This window comes from Delphinus delphis, chromosome 3 (genome assembly GCF_949987515.2).
Source record: "Delphinus delphis chromosome 3, mDelDel1.2, whole genome shotgun sequence".
NCBI lineage: Eukaryota > Metazoa > Chordata > Mammalia > Artiodactyla > Delphinidae > Delphinus > Delphinus delphis.
This window is the reverse complement of record NC_082685.1, coordinates 12,288,017-12,306,933: the sequence shown is the minus strand read 5'-3', so window position 1 is coordinate 12,306,933 and position 18,917 is coordinate 12,288,017. Positions and strand designations below refer to the sequence as shown.

General features: G+C 60.2%; 2 protein-coding genes across 2 annotated transcripts; both read left to right on the top strand.

Moving 5' to 3' along the window:
* Nucleotides 1-194: 194 nt before the first annotated feature.
* Nucleotides 195-8,983, top strand: YJEFN3 (YjeF N-terminal domain containing 3). Its single transcript, XM_060007965.1, has 6 exons — nt 195-397; nt 4,386-4,494; nt 6,560-6,670; nt 6,907-7,020; nt 7,100-7,250; nt 8,727-8,983. Exons 1-6 carry the CDS (start codon nt 282-284, stop codon nt 8,930-8,932), a joined length of 807 nt encoding a protein of 268 aa, XP_059863948.1. The 5' UTR covers nt 195-281; the 3' UTR covers nt 8,933-8,983.
* A 628-nt stretch (nt 8,984-9,611) lies between these two features.
* On the top strand, nt 9,612-17,972 carry CILP2 (cartilage intermediate layer protein 2). Its single transcript, XM_060006652.1, has 8 exons — nt 9,612-9,675; nt 10,658-10,756; nt 11,634-11,906; nt 12,438-12,593; nt 13,666-13,944; nt 14,522-14,630; nt 14,824-14,981; nt 15,232-17,972. Exons 1-8 carry the CDS (start codon nt 9,612-9,614, stop codon nt 17,565-17,567), a joined length of 3,474 nt encoding a protein of 1,157 aa, XP_059862635.1. The 3' UTR covers nt 17,568-17,972.
* Nucleotides 17,973-18,917: the final 945 nt, after the last annotated feature.

Sequence of the window (18,917 nt, the reverse complement as noted above, 5' to 3'; positions counted from 1 at the left end):
ATAGGAGAGCACCGGGGTGGAGAGGGGCGCAGCACAGGCGGGTCCCCGCGCTCCTAAGCCAGGATCCCATAGCAGGGGTAACCGGCCCATCGCTGCCCCTCCAGACTTTGTTTTCTTGCCAATATTCGCAACTCTGGGATTCCCGCCATCCTCTGAGGCAGCAGTGGGGTTAAGTCCACTTGCACCTACCGACCAACGGCTGTGCACAGCGCCTTCGCGGCGTCTCCTGATTGGCGGACACACGTGGGCGGGAGGAGAGAGGACGCCCCCTCTGCCCAGGGATGCACTTAAAAGGCTGTGGTGGTGGTGGCTGCCTGCGCGCCCAGATCACCTCCGCCATGAGCAGCGCGGCTGGCCCGGACCTAGCGGAGGCACCCGAGGAGCGGTGTTTCCTCAGGTCAGCCGGGGGGAGAGGGACGGGAGGCTGGGGCATGGCTGGAAGAGGGCCTGGGGGACCAGGGGCTGTAGATCAGAGGCAAAGGCATGGCCGGGATGGGGGGGCAGGGAGAATCCTAGGCCCATCCGCATTTCACTGGAGAGACAGCCTGCAGCTGCCGACACCTCCAAAGCTGCGTTACCAGGGAAACGGCATCTGCAGCAGGCCCGCCCGTCATGAATTACTCATCAGCACCACTGGTCGCTCCCCCATTACCCACAGCCTAAGCAGGGCCCGCCTCCCCTTTCCATCTTTCCCAGGGACCCTGGAGCCCGTGCCCCTTGTCTCCCATCCGGGAAGAGCTGAGCTCTTTTAGCTCCTCAAATGCTCACACCCTCCTTGATAGTGTACCTGCTACTAACCCCTTGTTCAGAGAAGAAAACTGAAGGCTGGGGAGGGAAGCCACTGGCTGAGCTAGGGCTAAAGTGAGTTTTAAATACATGGGGCCACTTGCCAGTGGGCTGATGAATTTGGGGTCTGGAGCTGGCAGCTCTGGTTGTGCCTTCCACCTTGTCCTAAGTCATCCTCTTGTGTCCTCTAAGCGCTTGTGACATGGGACCCCAAGCAGGGCTGTAGACCTCACTGTAAACCAGACCCCACAGTCCTTTGTGCGGCCACCTGCCCACTGTCCACTCAGCCCCTCTTCTCAAGGCAGATCCTGTGCAGCTACTGGCTGATGTCCAGACTCAGCGAGAGACCCAGCACATGCTAGGCAGGGGGAAGAAAGTGTTTTAGAAGCTGGAGCTGTGACTTCACCTGGTGTGGGGGATGGGGGGGCCTCAGATGCCAACTAAGGAGTGATGGGGTGCTGTGTGTTGGGTGGGAGTGGAACACGGGGAGAGGAGGCTGAGATGAGAGACATAATGGGGGGCATGTAAGGTGAGGAATTTGAATATTCTCTGAACACTGGGGACCCATAAGAAGGTTTAGGACAGGGGGTGGTGAAATCTGGTGTTCAAGTTTTCAAAGCCCCCTCGGCTTGTGTTGAGTTTGGGGGGATGTGACTGCAGTAGGCAGCCAGGTGAGCAATGATGAAGGGCTGGTGGGCAGAGTCACGAGGGTGGAGAGAAGCAGATGGAGCTGAGAAAGCAGGGAGTGTGTGGCACAGGCACCCTAGCCTCAGAGCTTCATCTCTAAAAAGCCCCCTCCTGGAGCATTTTGCCCCTTCTGGGGCTGGTGGGCAAATCCCGGGACCTCACATCTCCTCTCATCTGGGGGCTGAGGTTGGGAGAAGCAAGAGGCACCCTCATAAACTGAGCACCATCCCCCAGTCCCATAACAGTTCTGCCCTATCCCCTTCCCTGGCCAGAGCAGCTGCTGCCCCTACCCTCAGGCTCCTAAGCCTGGACTGCCCTCTGCCTGTGGAGTCCCGGTTATCTCTCCAGTGACCGGTTAGGCAGGAAGATAAGGTTCCAAGTGGAGGCCAGAGGCCAAAGCTTTGGAACAGAGAAAGAAGAGGAGGAATGCATGATCCTCCCCCAGCCCTCCTGCGGGGGCAACAGAGCTGTCACAAGGTGAAGATAGAGGAATGAGCCATATTCCTCCTGCCTGCCTGCCTGCCTGTGCTGGGTCTTTGTTGCTGCTCGCGGGCTTTCTCTACTTGCGGCGAGCAGGGCTACTCTTCGTGGAGGTGTCTGGGCTTCTCATTGCGGTGGCTTCTCGTTGTGGAGCACGGGCTCTAGGCACGCGGATTTCAGTAGTTGCGGCTCGCGGGCTCTAGAGCTCAGGCTCAGTAGTGTGGCACATGGGCTTAGTTGCTCTGCGGCATGTGGGATCTTCCCAGACCAGGGCTTGAACCTGTGTCCCCTGCACTGGCAGGCGGATTCTTAACCACTGCACCACCAGGGAAGCCCTGCCACATTCTTAAAGCACCTTCGACATTCTTTCTCAGGAGCTGGGCCGGCCTGTCCTGTGGGTGCTCTTCATCTGGCCCCACCATGAGGTCTGTTTCCCCATGCGGTCCTTCAACCTCCTGCAGCTTCAGCCGCAGACAACCTGGGAGTTGAATCTGGCTCTGCTCGCTGGGGTGACAAGGCATGTCACCTTGCCCTAAGCCTCCATCTTCCCCATCTGTGTGGGACCCTGAAGTATCTTTCTGACCAAGTTTCTCAGCCTCGCTCTCTCTGCCTCTCTTCTGTCCCTTGAACCTGCCAAGTTCATTTCCACCACAGGGCCTCGGCCCTCACTGTTCTTGCCACCTAGATTACCTCCCACAGCACTCCAGGCCAGCTCCTCCAGGAAGCCCTCCCTGACTCCCCATCGCATAGCAATGCTTGCTTCCCACCTCCACCCCTCCTGCTGCCTGGCCTGGTCACACTGCACAATTGGCTAGAAGGTTGTGGTCTCCTGCTCGCAGAATCAAAAAAAGGAACCTCAGGATTCATCCCAACAAACCTCTGCCCATCTGTAGGTCTCCCTCTGCTTTGCTCACACCCCATCCGTGGCTCTGGAGACAGACACCAAGGGTAGAAGGCTCAGTTTTCCAACTTGCTTCCTACATGACTCTGGGCAAACCATTTTATTTATCTGAGTTGTTATATGTTCTTCCAACTCTTCTGGGCCTGGTCCTTTTACGATAATAATAATAATGATAATATCCTAATAACAATTATTATTATTATCACTATACTCTAGGGTGTGCTGAGCTGGGGGCAAGTGCAGTTCCCCAGCTGGAAGGGGTCCTGGCTATGGGAAGCTGGCATCAGGCTATAGACCCTGCCCAGCTGCTCCAGCCCCTGATTCTGGAGTGAAGAACGTCTTCCAGTCCTCAATGCCAGCCAGCTCTTCCTCTCTGTAGCCACCAAGCCCAGACCAAGGCCAGCCTGGGCCCTGCTCTTAGAAGGGCCCAACACTTGGTTTAATGCTCTGCCATCACCATCTTAAAACTCTTAATAATTATTGATCAAGGGGCCCCACATTTGCATTTTGCACTGGACGTTGAAAATTAGCCTGTCCTGCCTTCTCTTTTGCAAGGCTCAGAGAGATGAGACGGACCTCAGTCACTCACTGAGCTGGGGGCTGAGCTTCACCTCAAGCACTTTGGCTCCATTTCTCTGGCCACAATTATTGAATTTTATCACTGTCCCTGAAAGAGGGATCACCAATGAGTCTCATAGCTGCAGGCGCCACAGCCACCTCCCCATGTGAGCCATCAAACTCTGCTGCCTTGGACTTCCCTGGTGGCACAGTGGTTAAGAATCCGCCTGCCAATGCAGGGGACACGGGTTCTTGCCCTGGTCCGGGAAGATCCCACATGCCGCGGAGCAACTAAGCCCATGCGCCACAACTACTGAAGCCCCCGCGCCTAGAGCCCGTGCTAGGCAACAAGAGAAGCCACCACAATGAGAAGGCTGCACGTCGCAATGAAGAGTAGCCCCTGCTCGCCGCAACTAGAGAAAGCCCGCGCGCAGCAACGAACACCCAACGTGGCCAAAAAAACAAAGCAAAACAAAACAAAACTCTGCTGCCTTTAAAACCCTCCTCCCCACAGGCACCCCCAGTCCAATTGACCTCCAGTGTCCTAGAATCCTTTCAGTGGTTTTCACTGCCTGAAAGCCACGCGTCACCCCCAACAACTAAGTCCTTCATGCTCTATTCCCCCCTCTGGGTTCCTCTTGCCTTGGGGGCTGGGGGCATCTGGGTGAGGCTCTATATCCCATGCTTTGGGGCAATAAAACAACATGCACGGCCATGCACTTCTTCTACCACCAGAGGGCTCCCGCGCCTCAGGCTTGTGCTCAAAACTCCCGCAGCCTTCCAGGCTTCAGTTCAACGGTGTGCACGATGGATGAGGAAACTGAGGGTCTTCGGCTCTGGGCACGGGGTGGGGGTGGCATCCGGGCCTGGCTCAGAGCATTGGTGGCACATTTCTGGCTCCAGCTGAGTCTCTGTCTCTAAGTCTTTCCGTCTCTCTGTGTCTCTGAGCATTTCTCCCCACTCTGACCCCCAGCACAGCCGAGGCAGCTGCCCTGGAGCGGGAGTTGCTGGAAGATTATCGCTTCGGGCGGCAGCAGCTGGTGGAGTGGTGCGGCCATGCTAGTGCCGTGGCTGTGACCAAGGTACCTGACCCCTGATCCTCAACCTTGACCCCAACCAGATGGCCAGCCCACCAGAGTGGAGGCCTAGCTGCATGACCCCCATGGCCAGGAAGGTCATTTCTGCCCTCAAGAAGCCCCTCTTTGCTTGGGGCCACCCCAGCCCATCACTCAGATGGGGAAACTGAGGTCCAAAGAAGATCATCACTGGCCCAGGCCAGTGTGTTAATGAGCGTCAGGACAGAGACGGGGGTCCCCACAGATGTGGAGGCAACCACAGAGATGGGTCTGGGGCCCTTGACTGCCTGCCTCTGCCACCTCCTGGGTCTTGAGCAGAGGGGACGTCAGTTCCTGAAGTCTGAGCACCCGCAAACAACTCCCAGCCACAGGTGGGGGAACTGAGGCCCAGAGGTGGGGAGGGGTCTGCACAGGGCCCTGGGGGGTTGGAAGTAAAGCTATGTTTGGCTCTGGAGCAAACCCCCAGGCCTCAAGGTGCCTGCAAGAGATGCAAGAATAATAGCAATGACGATACTACTGTCCAGTGTTTCGTGTCATGTTGCCAAACCACGCTGGGCCTCAGTTTCCTCCTCTGAAAAAGGGTAATAAACTGACACCAATTAATAAACACAAATGCCTTAAGAAAGTGCCTGATTGAGTCAGGGCTCCAGCAGGTAACCCTTTTCCTCTTCCTCCCCTTCTTCCTCCTCTTCTTATTACCACTGTGTACTTTTTTTTTTTTTGCGCGGTACGCGGGCCTCTCACTGTTGAGACCTCTCCCGTTGCGGAGCACAGGCTCAGCGGCCATGGCTCACGGGCCCAGCCGCTCCACGGCACGTGGGATCTTCCCGGACCGGGGCACGAAACCGTGTCCCCTGCATCGGCAGGCGGACTCTCGACCACTGCGCCACCAGGGAAGCCCACCACTGTATACTTTTTAAAAAACTTAATAATATCTTTCTTTATGGGGCCTCAATTGTCTTTTAACTTAAATGTTGCTAGTTCCAAGTGAAACAGATCCTGAGTGAGATGCTCAGAGGAAAAGAGAACAATGAAAATCAAAGCCACAAAAGCAAACCCAGTGTAGTAAACTCATGCCTGGCCGTTGATGACCAACCGTCCAGTTTTTGCGCTGAAAGCTCTGTGTTTGTCCAGAGGCCCCTTGGTCCTAGCCAGCTGCATGTTATCACTCTCCCCGACTTGGTTGTGGGTCTGGGGCTCTGGGCATGGCGTGGTGGGGTCATAGGTAGGACCAGGTTGGGTCAGGACCTTGCTGAGGCCCTGGGGAGGAGACTCAAAAAGGAACTAACTTTCCCTCTGTGTGGTTGGAGGTTAGAGTAGAGTTGGGCCCCCTGGAGCCACCCTGGGCCTGGTAGAGACCCCACAAGCATGTCGGAGCCATTGTTACTCCCATCCGATAGAGGCTGGGGAAGGAGAGTGAGCTGAGGCCAAGCAGAGAGTCAGGGTAGGGCTGAGACTCTTCTGCGTTAAAGAGAGGGAGATACACAGAGACAGAGAGGAGAGTCTGAGAGATACAGAGATGGAGAGAAAGAGAGACACAGAGGCAAAGACAGAAATGAGAGAAACAGATGAGGAGAGACACGTAGAGAGTCTGAGAGATACAGAGAGAAAGACAGGGAGGTGAAGACAGAGGCCAACAGAGAGGGACAGACGGAGAGAGACAGGGTATGGCGCGTTGGAAAAATACCCCCCTCCCCTACTCCCTCCAGCTTTGGGGCCTCCAGGAGGGACGGAGGCCTGGAAACATGAGCAGTGGGAGGGGCAGCCACTGCGGTGGAAAAAGGTGGAAGAATGTCTGCAACTCAGGCCGAGAATAAACAAACCGCACTCTGGGCTCGGGTGGTGGCAGGAGGCACGTTTTTCTGCTTGGGCTTGGCAGAGCCTGAGGCAAGGACTCTGGGTCTCCAACAAGGAAACTGAGGCCCCCAGAGGCCCCAGCCCCTCTCCTCCCGTCCTGTCCTCTTGCCTCCAGGGCCGAGCCCTATCCCATCCTCTACTCCAGGCCTCAGGTTCCCCACTGGAGTAAGAAGTTCCGAACTCCATGCCTTTGCCTTTGCTGTGCCCCTGCCAGGTGTTCCCTTTGCCTGCCCACTCCCGGAAGCAGAGGACGGTGCTAGTCGTGTGCGGCCCGGAGCAGAATGGGGCAGTGGGGCTGGTCTGTGCCCGGCACCTGCGGGTGTTTGTGAGTAGCAAGAATTTCCTTGGCCTCTCAGGGTCACGCTCCCAACCCATCCTTGAAAAAAAATTGCTTCCTCCTCTTATTAGTGTCCCAGGGGGAGGATGAGGCATGTCAGGTTACAGAATATGCCCAGTGCTTGTGCCAGGCAGTGTCTGCTGCCTGGTACCCAGATCTGGGGACAGAGGCCCAGTGGGGAGCCTGGGAGGGCCCCAGTGCTGACCCCTTCCCGCTCCCCACAGGAGTACGAACCAACCATCTTCTACCCCACACGCTCACTGGACCCGCTGCACCGGGACCTGACTACCCAGTGTGAGAAGATGGACATCCCCTTCCTGTCCTATCTGCCCACGGAGGTCAGCTCGGGTGGCAACTGAGGGGGTTGGTGGGGGACAGTGCCCCAAGATTGCCCCCTGACCCTGCCTGCCCTCCTAGGTCCAGCTCATCAACAACGCCTACAGACTGGTGGTGGACGCCGTGCTGGGCCCCGGTGTGGAGCCGGGCAAGGTCGGGGGCCCCTGCATGCGTGCGCTGGCCACGCTCAAGCTACTGTCCATCCCCCTCGTGAGCCTGGACATTCCCTCAGGCATGTCAGGTGGAGTGGGGGGCATGAGGACCTGGAGGGCTTGGGTGGAGGCCCCTGTACCCTGGCTTCTGGTGGTCCCAGCCTGTCTGCCCACTCTGAGCCTCAGTTTCCCCAGCGTGGATGGATCCTGCACTCTGGGTGAGGCTGAGGGTCATGTCCATCCCTCGGATGGGGAGTACCCAGGCTGGTGCCCGTGTGACCCTGGGTCCCCTCCCCCCTACACCCAGCACAGTGTGCCCGCTGCCCACCCTGGCCCAGTCACCCGGGGCAGACGTGAGCTCACTCGGCAAAGGCCCCGCTCATCCTGGCCACCGCCCCAGGCCTGTTGGAGCCATTAGGCAATGGGCAGAACGGAACAAACAGCTGCTGGCCAGCCAGACCCTCCATGGGGGTGGCCAGACTCAGGGGGACATCACCCGGCTTACAAGACCCCAGGGTCATACCAGCAGGATGCCACAGGGCTGGGGGTGGCGTCTAAGGGAGGAGGTGGTCTGGGGGGACAGTCTGCAAGCTCTTGTCTGAACAGATAGCCTTGGACAGAGAGGGTCTCCCTGTTAGGTCAGAAGGGCTTATTAGTGGCCCCTAGTCTGAGGGTGGAGGCTCATTTGAGGGATGGCAGAGGCCACAACCCAATGAGGGAGGGGGTCAGGGTCCTGCCAAGTCAAAAGGCAAGATCTAGTCTGAAGGTGAAGGCAGGGATGTCAGGTCAGAGGGAAGAGTCTCTAGTCAGAGGGAGGAGGCTGGCTGCTCAAGTTGGGAGGGGCGGGGGGCACATCTTGTCAGAGGCAAGAACCTGGGGCAAAGAGACAGGTCTGATGGGGTAGGTTTGCCTGAGGATGGTGGCAAGTCTGTCCCCTGAGTAGAGAGTGGGGATCTGGGAGGAGGCTGGGAGGTCTGGGTGGAAAGAGACTTTAGTTTAAGTAGGGGAGCTCAGGATTGATAGGCAGGGAGGTATAGAGATGGCAGACGCATAGGTCTGATTGGGAAAGGGCAGCAGGTATAAATGAGGTCGTCTGAAGGCAGAAGCTCTGGTCAGAGGAGGAGGGAAACATCTCCGGGGAGTGGGGAGAAACTGGCCTGAGGACAGAGGCTCAGTTTTTTGTTTTTGTTTTTTTTTGTGGTACGCGGGCCTCTCACTGTTGTGGCCTCTCCCGTTGCGGAGCACAGGTTCCGGACGCGCAGGCTCAGCGGCCATGGCTCACGGGCCCAGCCGCTCCGCGGCATGTGGGATCTTCCCAGACCGGGGCACGAACCTGTGTCCCCTGCATCGGCAGGCGGACTCTCAACCACTGTGCCACCAGGGAAGCCCCCAGAGGCTCAGTTTTATGGGAGGCAGGTCTGACCAAACTCATGGGTCAGAGCAGAGGCTGTGTCTGATGGGGAAGGGGAAGTGGGTGATGGGGCGGCAGGTCTCTTGTCTGACAGCCTGCACCCCTCCCAGCTCCTGATCCCCGCCTCCCATCCTTCCTCCCTCAGGCTGGGACCCAGAGACCGGCGGCGACGCCGAGGACGGGCTACGACCCGACGTGCTCGTATCGCTGGCGGCGCCCAAGCAATGCGCCGGCCGCTTCTCCGGGCGCCACCACTTCGTGGCCGGCAGGTTCGTGCCCGACGATGTGCGCCGAAAGTTCGCTCTGCGCCTGCCGGGGTACACGGGCACCGACTGCATCGCGGCGCTTTGACAGCCACCCGTGCCCACGCGGCTTGGGCCCGCGCCAATAAACACACGTACCACCGCCACCTCGCCTGGGCCTCCTCTGTGCGCGGGGTCTGGCGCGGGGGTGGGGAAGCTCAGGGAGGAACTTCCCACCGGTCCCCTGGTGGCCCCAAGGCGGGAGGGATGGAGGGCAGACGTAAATGGACTTCTTGCTGGCCTCGGAGAAAACTGGAGCCAGAAGAGTGGAGGGTAGATTCAAGGTGGGATTTCCAGGCTGCTCAGGGTGGCCTAAAGCCAATAGAATCGAAGTTAGACCCGATGGAGGGTTTCTAGCCGCCTAAAGGGCGGCTTAAACATTGAAGGTTCGGACAGCTTCAGGCTCGATTCCAGGAGGCACTTCCCGACGTGGAGAACAGAGGGTGGGCTAAGGAGGGGACTTCCAGCCGGCGCCGAGGGGACGCAGGCCAGCCCGAGGGCGGAGGTACAGCCAGACGCACCGAGGGGGGCGACCCAAAGAGGTTGTCTGCGCACCGAAGTCACCTCAGGCCCGGGAGCGTTGCTTGGACGGGGAGTGGCCTGGACGGGGCGTGGCTTGCGGTCGCGTCCCTCCCCCATCCACAGCCCCAGCGGCCGCCAGACCCGCGGGAGTCCGACCCGAGTGCACAGCGGAGCTGGGACCCTCCCTCCGACTTTCGGACCTGGCCATGGCGTCACTGCAGATACTGCTCTGCCTCTGTGTCGCCGCCGCGCACCTGGCGGGGACCCGAGGTGAGGCGCCCCCAGACCCCAGACCAGCCCCCTAGGCGCCGGACGTCTGACAGAGGGCGTGGCAAGCAGCCGGAGCCTGGAGACAGAACCAAGGGACCCACTTGCTTCCCCAGGCCTGCATTCCCTTTACCAGCCTCGGGGGTGGAGTGAGGGGGCAACGAAGAGATGGAGCTCTGGGACCACCTGGGGCAGGAGGGGATCTCGTCCACTGTCTTCCCTCCTCCAAGGGACGATAGGGGCACCAGGAGTGTGGCTATGAACTTCAGGCTCCTCTGGATTCTCAGGACTGCAGGGTACCCATCTCAGCCACAGCATTTGGACCCTGAATCATCCAGTCTTGGTCACACTATGAAGGGGCCAGAGCTGTCCCCTCTCACCTAACTCCTTCCCTCTTCCACACACACACACAGCACTCAGAAAAGAAATTCCCATCTCTGGAACACTCAGTGGAGTGGGGAACTGGGCCCATTTCTCAGATGGGGAGACTGAGACTCCAAGAGGGAAGGGACTTGTCTGAAGTCACTGCCCAGCCCAGTTATCTCAGACAACTCGCGGCTGGAGAAGCCAGGCTAGATTCCAAGGACTTCCCACTGGCAGCTTGGGCCCCAAGTGCAGGGATGAAAGGTAGACTGAGGGAGGGACTTCCAGTCAGCAAATGGATGAAAGAAAATTCAGATCAATATGACAGCAGGGAGGGGCACAGCCAACTGAACTCATGGCCACTGAGCACAGTGGGAGAACTGGGTCTGGGAAGCAGAGTGGACACAGACTTCCCCAGCCTAAGGGGCTGTGTCAGAGTGAGGGACGGGGCTGTGGGAGACTGGGGGTGGGGAGGTCATGGGGAGGCTTCCTGGAGGAGGGGGTGCTGCAATTCTCCCCTGGATTCCGGCTTCTCCCCTGTGAAATGGGGATGATCGTGGCAGCACTTTGCATACCAGGAGTTCACAGAAGTCCTTCCCCCTACCCCTCACCCCTTTGACAGGCACCACCACCCCTGAGGAGCCCATGGTGACTGCGTGGGGCCTTGAAGGTTCATTGCTGCACCCTGGCCAGCCCTCACCAGCCCTGGAGGACTGGGAAGGTGAGCCAGCTTGGGTCTGAGTCCTCGTTCTGCTGTGGACTCTGTGTGAGCTCTGGCTGGTAGGGTCTTGTGAGGAGGGGATACAAGCTGGGTGAAGAGCCCAGGACTGTCCTGGTCCCTGGGCATGGCAGCCCCTGGAAGTGGTGCCCCAAGAGGTCTAAGTTTTAGGAGCAGGGAGATGAGAGCCCAGGCTGTTTGTCCAGGAGGAAACCAGGGTGGGGTGGGGCGGGGCGGTGAGACAACAAGCTCAGTTCAGTCAGGGAAACAGGAGTTCTGGAACCCAAGTCTCTAGCTTCCCAGCTAGGAAGGTTCTATTTGACTTGCTCTTGAATGAGGAAAGGAGTGAGCGCCCCTTGGGGGGTTGATGGAAACAGAAGCTAGCCTGTGAGAGGCCAGACCCTTCCCACCTCTGGCTTCTGTGAAAGGGAGGGTTGCCTGATAGGTTCAGTGGGCAGCGAACAAGGTCCCAGCTGGCACTGATGCGAGGCTGCCAGGCAGTGGAACAGCTGGTCTCAGGCCTGGCTCCTCGTGCTGCCTTTATATCTCCTTACACCTCAAGGGTTCTGAATTCTGAGAGTGGGGGCTGGTGAGACAGTGGCAAGATCTCAGCGTGCACTCATGGGCCAGCTCAGATACTGAGCGGCAGAACTAGGGCCGGGGCAAGCGCAATCCAACCTCCCCTGATCCTTCTACAGCTCCTTCTGCCCTCGAGGGCTCTGGATCTGGGCAGGCTGGGCTTGCCCATGTACTTTTGTAGGGAGGGGGACCTGGCTTAAACACGCAGGTGGGGGTGGGCGGGCCGCAGCCCAGGCTCCTGCCTGAACTGATGGAGCCCGACCGGCTAAGGCCCGGGTCCCAGCGCGTGCGGTGCCCGCAGAGGCCAGCGAGTGGACGTCCTGGTTCAACGTCGACCACCCGGGAGGCGACGGTGACTTCGAGAGCTTGGCTGCGATCCGCTTCTATTACGGGCCGGCGCGCGTGTGCCCGCGGCCGCTGGCGCTGGAGGCGCGCACCACAGACTGGGCCCTGCCGTCAGACGTCGGCGAGCGCGTACACTTGAACCCCACGCGAGGTTTCTGGTGCCTCAACCGCGAGCAGCCCCGAGGCCGCCGCTGCTCCAACTACCACGTGCGCTTCCGCTGCCCGCATGGTGAGGGCGGGGCTAAGGGAGCGGCGGGGATTGGCCATAGGTGGATGAGGCCTGAAAGGATGGTGTCTTGTTGGGGGGGGGAGGGGGAGGGTGCAGGGCGTGGCTAGGAAGAGGCGGGGTCTTTTAGGAGCAAGGCCGCAGGAGAGGGCCGGAGCGGATAGGAGAGGAGCTTTGGAAGGGAGGGGCTAAGAATGGCCGGGGCCCAGGTCGGGGTCAGGAAGGGGCCCCTAGGAACATAGCTCCCTCTCACTGCCCTCTTTTGCTCATCTAGAACTAGGGCCGTTCCGTGGAAGTGTGTTTTGAGCCCCAGATGTGGGTGAGACGCAGGGAGAACAGCAGGGCTTATCTTGGCGGGGGCGGGAAGGTACCTCAACTGCACATTCGACTGGTGCGCCTGGGGGAGCACCGATTGAGGCAGTGGGCAGGACTTCTCTCTGACTCGGATGCACGTGACGAGAGCACCCTCCAGTCCCACACTGTCAACAGAGTTCCAGGTTCCATCTGACGCCCCCATCCCTGCCCTCTCCCCAGAGGCCACGTGGGGTGCGTGGGGCCCGTGGGGTCCTTGTTCGGGGAGCTGCGGGCCAGGCCGTCGCTTGCGCCGCCGCCGCTGCCCAAGCCCTGCTGCGGATGCGTGTCCTGGGCGTACCCTGGAGGCGCAGAATTGTGTGAGGCCTACTTGTCCAGGTAGGAGGGGCGGGGCCTGGAGGAGATAGTTGGGTTAGAGGCGGGGCCTGGGTGTAGGGGCGGGGCCAGTTGAGGGAAGTACCTAGAGGGGCTAGTTGGGGTGGAGCCTGATGGGACGGTGCCTGGAGGGAGGAGGCGGAGCCTGAGTGTAGGGGCGGAGCCTGGACGACCAGAACTTGGACCACTTGGAGACGCTTTTCCTTCCCTTCCGGGCCCCCGAAGAGCATTGGTAAATGTGTACATCTGGACGGGTGGACGCCATGGGGGTCGTGTCCAGTCATGGGCAGATCTGAGGGGGCACTTCCTCTGTGTGCCTGTTGGAGTGTGCGGATGTCCTGGTGGACGTGGATACACACAGAAGCTGGCTCACACACTCGTGGTGCACACACGCATGGCATTCGCAGGCCACGCCCGTCCCCCACGCCCACGTGGACATGCGCTCACACCCTGGCAGACATGATGCCCAGGCCCTCCCTGGTCCAGACACCAGGCCAGCCAGGAGGCGACTGGAAATTCCAATCAGGCCTGGTCTCCACAAACATGGTCTGGAGACTGCCCCAGCAGAGCATGCAGCAGGGTGGGGGAGCACAGTAGCCAATGGGGTGGTGGGATTCCCCACCCTACTCTGCTTGGCTCTGCCTTCTCCGTGCCTCTGCCCTGAAGTTTCCAGTGGAATTTTCCATTTTATGGAGAAACCACAGGATTGTGTCAGGAGGGAGATGTTCTGGGCCCAAGACCCATCCCCTCGCTGGGCCCCCAGCCCCTGCCTGAACATTTTCTCTCATGCTAGAAGGAGCCTCTCTGCCTTGTAGGAGTCACCTATCCTGTCCTCTCCTCCAGGGCATCTCCTTCACACCAGGATCCCAGGTCCCTCCCCTTGGCCCAGCCCTGACCACTGAGCCCCATGTCCTTCACACCAAGGGCTGCTGCAAGCAGGTCCATGATGAGGACTCTCTGAGGGGAACAAGGTGGGGAGGGTGTCTGGGTACCTTTGCTGAGTGACTGATAGAGAGGATAGCCCTCCCCAGGAAGGGGTCAAGAGTCTTCTCTGCCTCCTGTGCCCACCCCCCAGGGTGTGGTCCCAACACCTGTGGGTGCACTGACCACATCCTTCTGGGCTCGGTGGTCACCCCATCTGGGTGTCCGCTGCCAGGAGCCAGGGTCTCCTTGCGAGACTGGCCTGGCACCATGGCTACTAGCCATGCCCACGGAACCTTCTGGGTGCCTGGAGTCTGTGCCAGCAGCCGAGCCAATGTCAGTGCCCGAATGGATGGCTTCTCTGCAGGCATGGCCCAGGCCCAGGCCAACAGCTCCATCTCTGCTGTGGTCAGTGTTGTCCTTAATAAGTTGGGTAAGTGCCTCATGGTAAGAGGGATGAGGGGGCTGAGGAACTGGGGAGGAAATTCTGGGTGACGCCAAGCACTTGGGATGATGTGATGTACAGTGAGGCCAATGGAGCAAGAAATAAGATGTAACGGTCATTGGAGAAGATGTGAGGTGAGAGGTGGAGTTGCAAAGGGAAGCATTAAGATTAAGCATGGGCTTCCCTGCGTGGTGCAGTGGTTGAGAGTCCGCCTGCCGATGCAGGGGACACGGGTTCGTGCCTCGGTCCAGGAAGATCCCACATGCCGCGGAGCGGCTAGGCCCGTGAGCCATGGCCGCTGAGCCTGCGCGTCCGGAGCCTGTGCTCCGCAGCGGGAGAGGCCACAGCAGTGAGAGGCCTGCGTACCACAAAAAAAAAAAAAGCATTAAGGGCACAGTCTCCAGCAGATGCGAGGTGAACCTGAGTGGGGGGAGGGTCATTAGAAAAGGCCCAAGTGAAACAGGGCATCACTGTAAGGGAAAGGATGGGGCCCTGCTCTTGGGAAGGGTCTTTGGGAGAAGCTGGGGTGGGGCAGGGCCCTGACCTTTGCTGCCTCTGCCCCCAGAGAAGCCCTATCTGGTGAAGCACCCTGAGTCCCGAGTTCGAGAGGCTGGCCAGAATGTGACCTTCTGCTGCAAAGCCTTGGGCACCCCCATGCCCAAGAAATACTCCTGGTGAGTGCCTTGCCCCATGCTCAAGGGTCTCGTGCCCAGCTTTGGGGTTGGAATGGGCTTCCCATGATATGTGGTGCCTCAGAGACCCAGAGGAAGCTGCTCTGCAACCTCCCTGTGCTCCATGTGGGGCGGGACAGATGCAGCCCCTCCCCCGTGCCAAGGGCATTCATGGTGCTGCTCACCCGCCACCCAGGTTCCACAACGGGACCCTGCTGGACAGGCGAACGCACAGGTACGGGACCCACCTGGAGCTGCATGGGCTTCACCCAGACCAGGCAGGCACCTATCACTGCAAAGCGTGGAATGATGCCGGGGCCGTGCGATCGGGCACTGCCCAACTCACCGTGCTTGGTGAGCGTCCTCAGCAACCCTACCCACAACCCTGAGCGAGCCCTGACACCAAACTGAGCCCCAATCCCAGCTAAAACGCAACTTCAAATGGAACCCCGACTTCAGACTGATCTCTGACCTTGCTCAGTCGGATCCCAGGCTCCCACTGAGCCCCCGGGTTGAGCCTCTGATCCCAATCTAGGCCCCCAACCTTGGCCTCCATGGAGTTCCCCCCCCCTTACCCTGATCTGGCTGATTTCTTGCTCCACAGCCCCAGGCCAGCCAGCCTGTGACCCCCAGCCCCGAGAACACCTGATCAAGCTTCCAGACGACTGTGGTCAGCCAGGCAGCGGCCCCATCTACCTGGACGTAGGCCTTTGCCCTGACACCCCCTGCCCCAGCCCTGCAGGCTCGAGGCCCCGATGTGGGGACGCAGGCTCCCGCTGCTGCTCGGTGCACCGGCTGGAGAGCAGGAAGATCCACTGCTCTGGCTACATCCTCCCAGTCAAGATAGTGGCTGAATGTGGCTGCCGGAAATGTCTGCCCCCTCGGGGGCTGATCCGGGGACGTGTGGTGGCCGCTGAGTCTAGGGAGCCCTTGCGCTTTGCTCGGATCCTCCTGGGCCGGGAGCCCATTGGCTTCACATCCTACCAGGGTGACTTCACCATTGAGGTGGCACCTTCCACTCAGCGGCTGGTGATTACTTTCGTGGACCCCAGTGGCCAGTTCGTGGACACTGTCAGGGTCCTGCCTTTTGACCCTCGAGGTGCGGGCGTGTACCATGAGGTCAAGGCCATGCGCAAGAAAGCCCCTGTCATCTTAGATGCCAGCCAGAGCAACACGATATCCCTCGGGGAGCTGGAGGACGAAGCCCCCTTAGGCGAGCTGGTCATCCCTCCGAGAGCCTTCCGCAGAGCTGATGGTGAACCCTACACAGGGGCTGTGGAGGCCCGGGTGACATTTGTTGACCCCCGAAATGTCACCTCGGCGGCTGCCGCCCCCAGTGACCTGCGATTTGTGGACAGTGACGGGGAGTTGGCTCCACTGCGCACCTACGGCATGTTCTCGGTGGACCTCCGTGCTGCCGGCTCCGCAGAGCAGCTGCAGACCGGGCCGGTGGCCGTGCGTGTGGCCGCCAGCCAGATCCGAATGGCCGGCCACGTGGAGGCCCTGAAGCTGTGGTCGCTGAACCCTGACACGGGCCTGTGGGAAGAGGAGAGCGGCTTCCAGCGTGAGAGGTCGGCGGCCTCACGGGTCCGCCGGGAGGAGCGGGTCTTCCTGGTGGGCAACGTGGAGATCCGGGAGCGGCGTCTGTTCAACCTGGACGTGCCTGAGCGCCGCCGCTGCTTGGTGAAGGTGCGCGCCTACGCCAACGACAAGTTCAACCCCAACGAGCAGGTGGAGGGCGTGGTGGTCACGCTGGTCAACCTGGAGCCTGCCCCCGGCTTCTCGGCCAACCCCCGCGCCTGGGGCCGCTTCGACAGCGCCGTCACTGGTCCCAACGGGGCCTGCCTCCCCGCCTTCTGCGATGCTGACCGGCCAGACGCCTACACCGCCCTGGTCACGGCCACCCTGGGCGGGGAGGAGCTGGAGCCCGCCCCATCCCGGCCCCGCCCACTCCCGGCCACCGTGGGCGTGGCCCAGCCCTACCTAGACAAGCTGGGTTACCGCCGCACCGACCACGATGACCCCTCCCTCAAACGCAATGGCTTCCGCATCAACCTCGCCAAACCCAGGTCCGGCGACCCCGCCGAGGCCAACGGCCCCGTGTACCCGTGGCGCAACCTGCGGGAGTGTCAGGAGGCCCCGGTGACCGCCAGCCACTTCCGCTTTGCTCGCGTGGAGATGGAAAAATACGAGTATAACGTGGTCCCCTTCCGCGAGGGCGTGCCGGCCTCCTGGACTGGAGATCTCCTGGCCTGGTGGCCCAACCCGCAGGAGTTCAGAGCCTGCTTCCTCAAGGTGAAGATCCAGGGTCCCCAGGAATACATGGTCCGCTCCCACAATTCGGGGGGCAGCCACCCTCGGACCCGGGGCCAGCTCTACGGTCTGCGGGATGACCGGAGTGTCCGAGACCCCCAGCGCCCTAGCACATCTGCCGCCTGCGTGGAGTTCAAGTGCAGCGGGATGCTGTTCGACCAGCGTCAGGTGGACAGGACACTGGTGACCATCATGCCCCAGGGCAGCTGCCGGCGCGTGGCGGTCAACGGACTCCTGCAGGATTACTTGACCCGGCACCCCCCTGTTGCACCCGCTGATGACCTGGCTGTCTTCTCCATGCTGGCCCCGCTGGACCCTCTGGGTCACAACTATGGTGTCTATACAGTCACTGACCAGAGCCCAAGGCTGGCCAAGGAGATTGCCATCGGCCGCTGCTTCGATGGCTCCTCTGATGGCTTCTCCAGGGAGATGAAGGCCGATGCTGGCACAGCCGTCACCTTTCAGTGCCGGGAGACACCAGAGGGCCGGCCGAGCCTCTTCCAGAGGCTGCTGGAGTCCCCATCGGCAGCTCTTGGTGACATCCGCAGGGAGATGGGCGAGGTGGGCCGGGCACAGGCACGAGCCTCAGGTCCCCTCCGCACCCGCCGTGGCAGGGTCCAGCAGTGACCCTGGGCCCCAGCCTCGCTCCTCTGCCCTGCTCCAGACTCCTCTGTCCTTGGCAAGTCTCTTCAGGTTTCTGGGCACTTCCTCCCCAGCCCAGAATTCAGTCAGGTCCGATGGTGCAAATGCAGGCAGATAATTGTTGCTGTGTGACGTGAAATGGAGTTTGTCCTGACTGTGGGAGCCAGCATCCTGGGATGATGGTCGGGGCTGGTGACCGGCTGAGGCCCAGAGGGGATCATTCCCAGCTCACATGCCAGCTCTGATTTCATTTCATATTTTGACCCGGATTTCAGATAATCCTCCCTTTCAGATTTCTGTGCTGAGCTGGATGCTTTTTTGGGTCCTCTACCCTGAGTTTTGTTCTTGGGGTTATTTATTGAATAAATAATAACAGGTGTGAGTGTGGGGTCCGGACGTGGCCCATTGAAGGTCTGGGGAAGAGGCTTCTTGGCTCTGGGACTGAGGAGCACAATTCTCATACGTTTGGTGCTTGGAGATTCCCCAGGGGGTTGGGGCAGGGATTCAATTAAAGATGCTTCATTTCCAACTCCTGGTGTCAATCTTGGGGAGAGAAGGTTGGAGGCTGGGGCTGCTGGATCCAGGTGCACCTTGGCAGGCAGAAACAGGCCTGAAGCACATACGGACATGGGTGTGCAAGCGGCTTGCAGGTCCCCGTGCGGCCCTGGACACTCCTCAGGCAGGCACGTGGGCCCCAACCGATGCCCACAGAAGTGTATCTGCGACATGTGTGTGCAGAGCTGACTCATAAGCAGCCCAGGCTTGTGCAGCCCTGACTGCAAAACACAGTAGTAGCTGCTGCCCTGGCCTTATCCTCCTTGCCTGGCTGTGGTCAGTGGCTCCTATCTGGCCACATGCCCAGGGGCTACAGTGGGCAGGGAGGGGCCCTGGCAGGGCCGTTTGCCCCAGGAGGCAGGAACTGAGGCTTCCCTGGACTTCTTCCACCGGGACCACAGCTGCCCTGCCCTGGGTCACACCCGGCTGAGCCCTGGCCATGCCTTGACCACGTGGTGATTTGGCTGCCCAAGGCCATGGTCCTGAGCCATCACCGGGACTCTCAGTCTGGAGGTGCAGCACCATCGCTTGCGCGCTGTGTGCGCGCGGCCAGGCAAGTTGTCCTGACGCCCCATGGGACAGGCGCTGTTCCGATCACACACCCCCTTTCCAGACAGAGAAACTGAGGTCCCAAAAAGGAGAGGCAAAGGGCTGCTTGGGCCCCAGAGTGAATCCCGGCAGGAGCGGGGGGCTCCCTGGATGGCCCAGCAGTCCCCTCAAGGACGCGCGTGAGACTCCCTTGGCCTGTAGATGTTGGTCCCTGGAAGGCATCAATGTGGC

Coding starts and splice junctions, on each gene's coding strand:
- YJEFN3 (XM_060007965.1), top strand. CDS start 282: ATGCACTTAAAAGGCTGTGGTGGTGGTGGCTGCCTGCGCGCCCAGATC. Junction 398..4,385: donor GAGGAGCGGTGTTTCCTCAG/GTCAGCCGGGGG, acceptor TCTGACCCCCAG/CACAGCCGAGGCAGCTGCCC. Junction 7,251..8,726: donor GAGCCTGGACATTCCCTCAG/GCATGTCAGGTG, acceptor TTCCTCCCTCAG/GCTGGGACCCAGAGACCGGC.
- CILP2 (XM_060006652.1), top strand. CDS start 9,612: ATGGCGTCACTGCAGATACTGCTCTGCCTCTGTGTCGCCGCCGCGCAC. Junction 10,757..11,633: donor AGCCCTGGAGGACTGGGAAG/GTGAGCCAGCTT, acceptor CGGTGCCCGCAG/AGGCCAGCGAGTGGACGTCC. Junction 13,945..14,521: donor TGTTGTCCTTAATAAGTTGG/GTAAGTGCCTCA, acceptor CTCTGCCCCCAG/AGAAGCCCTATCTGGTGAAG.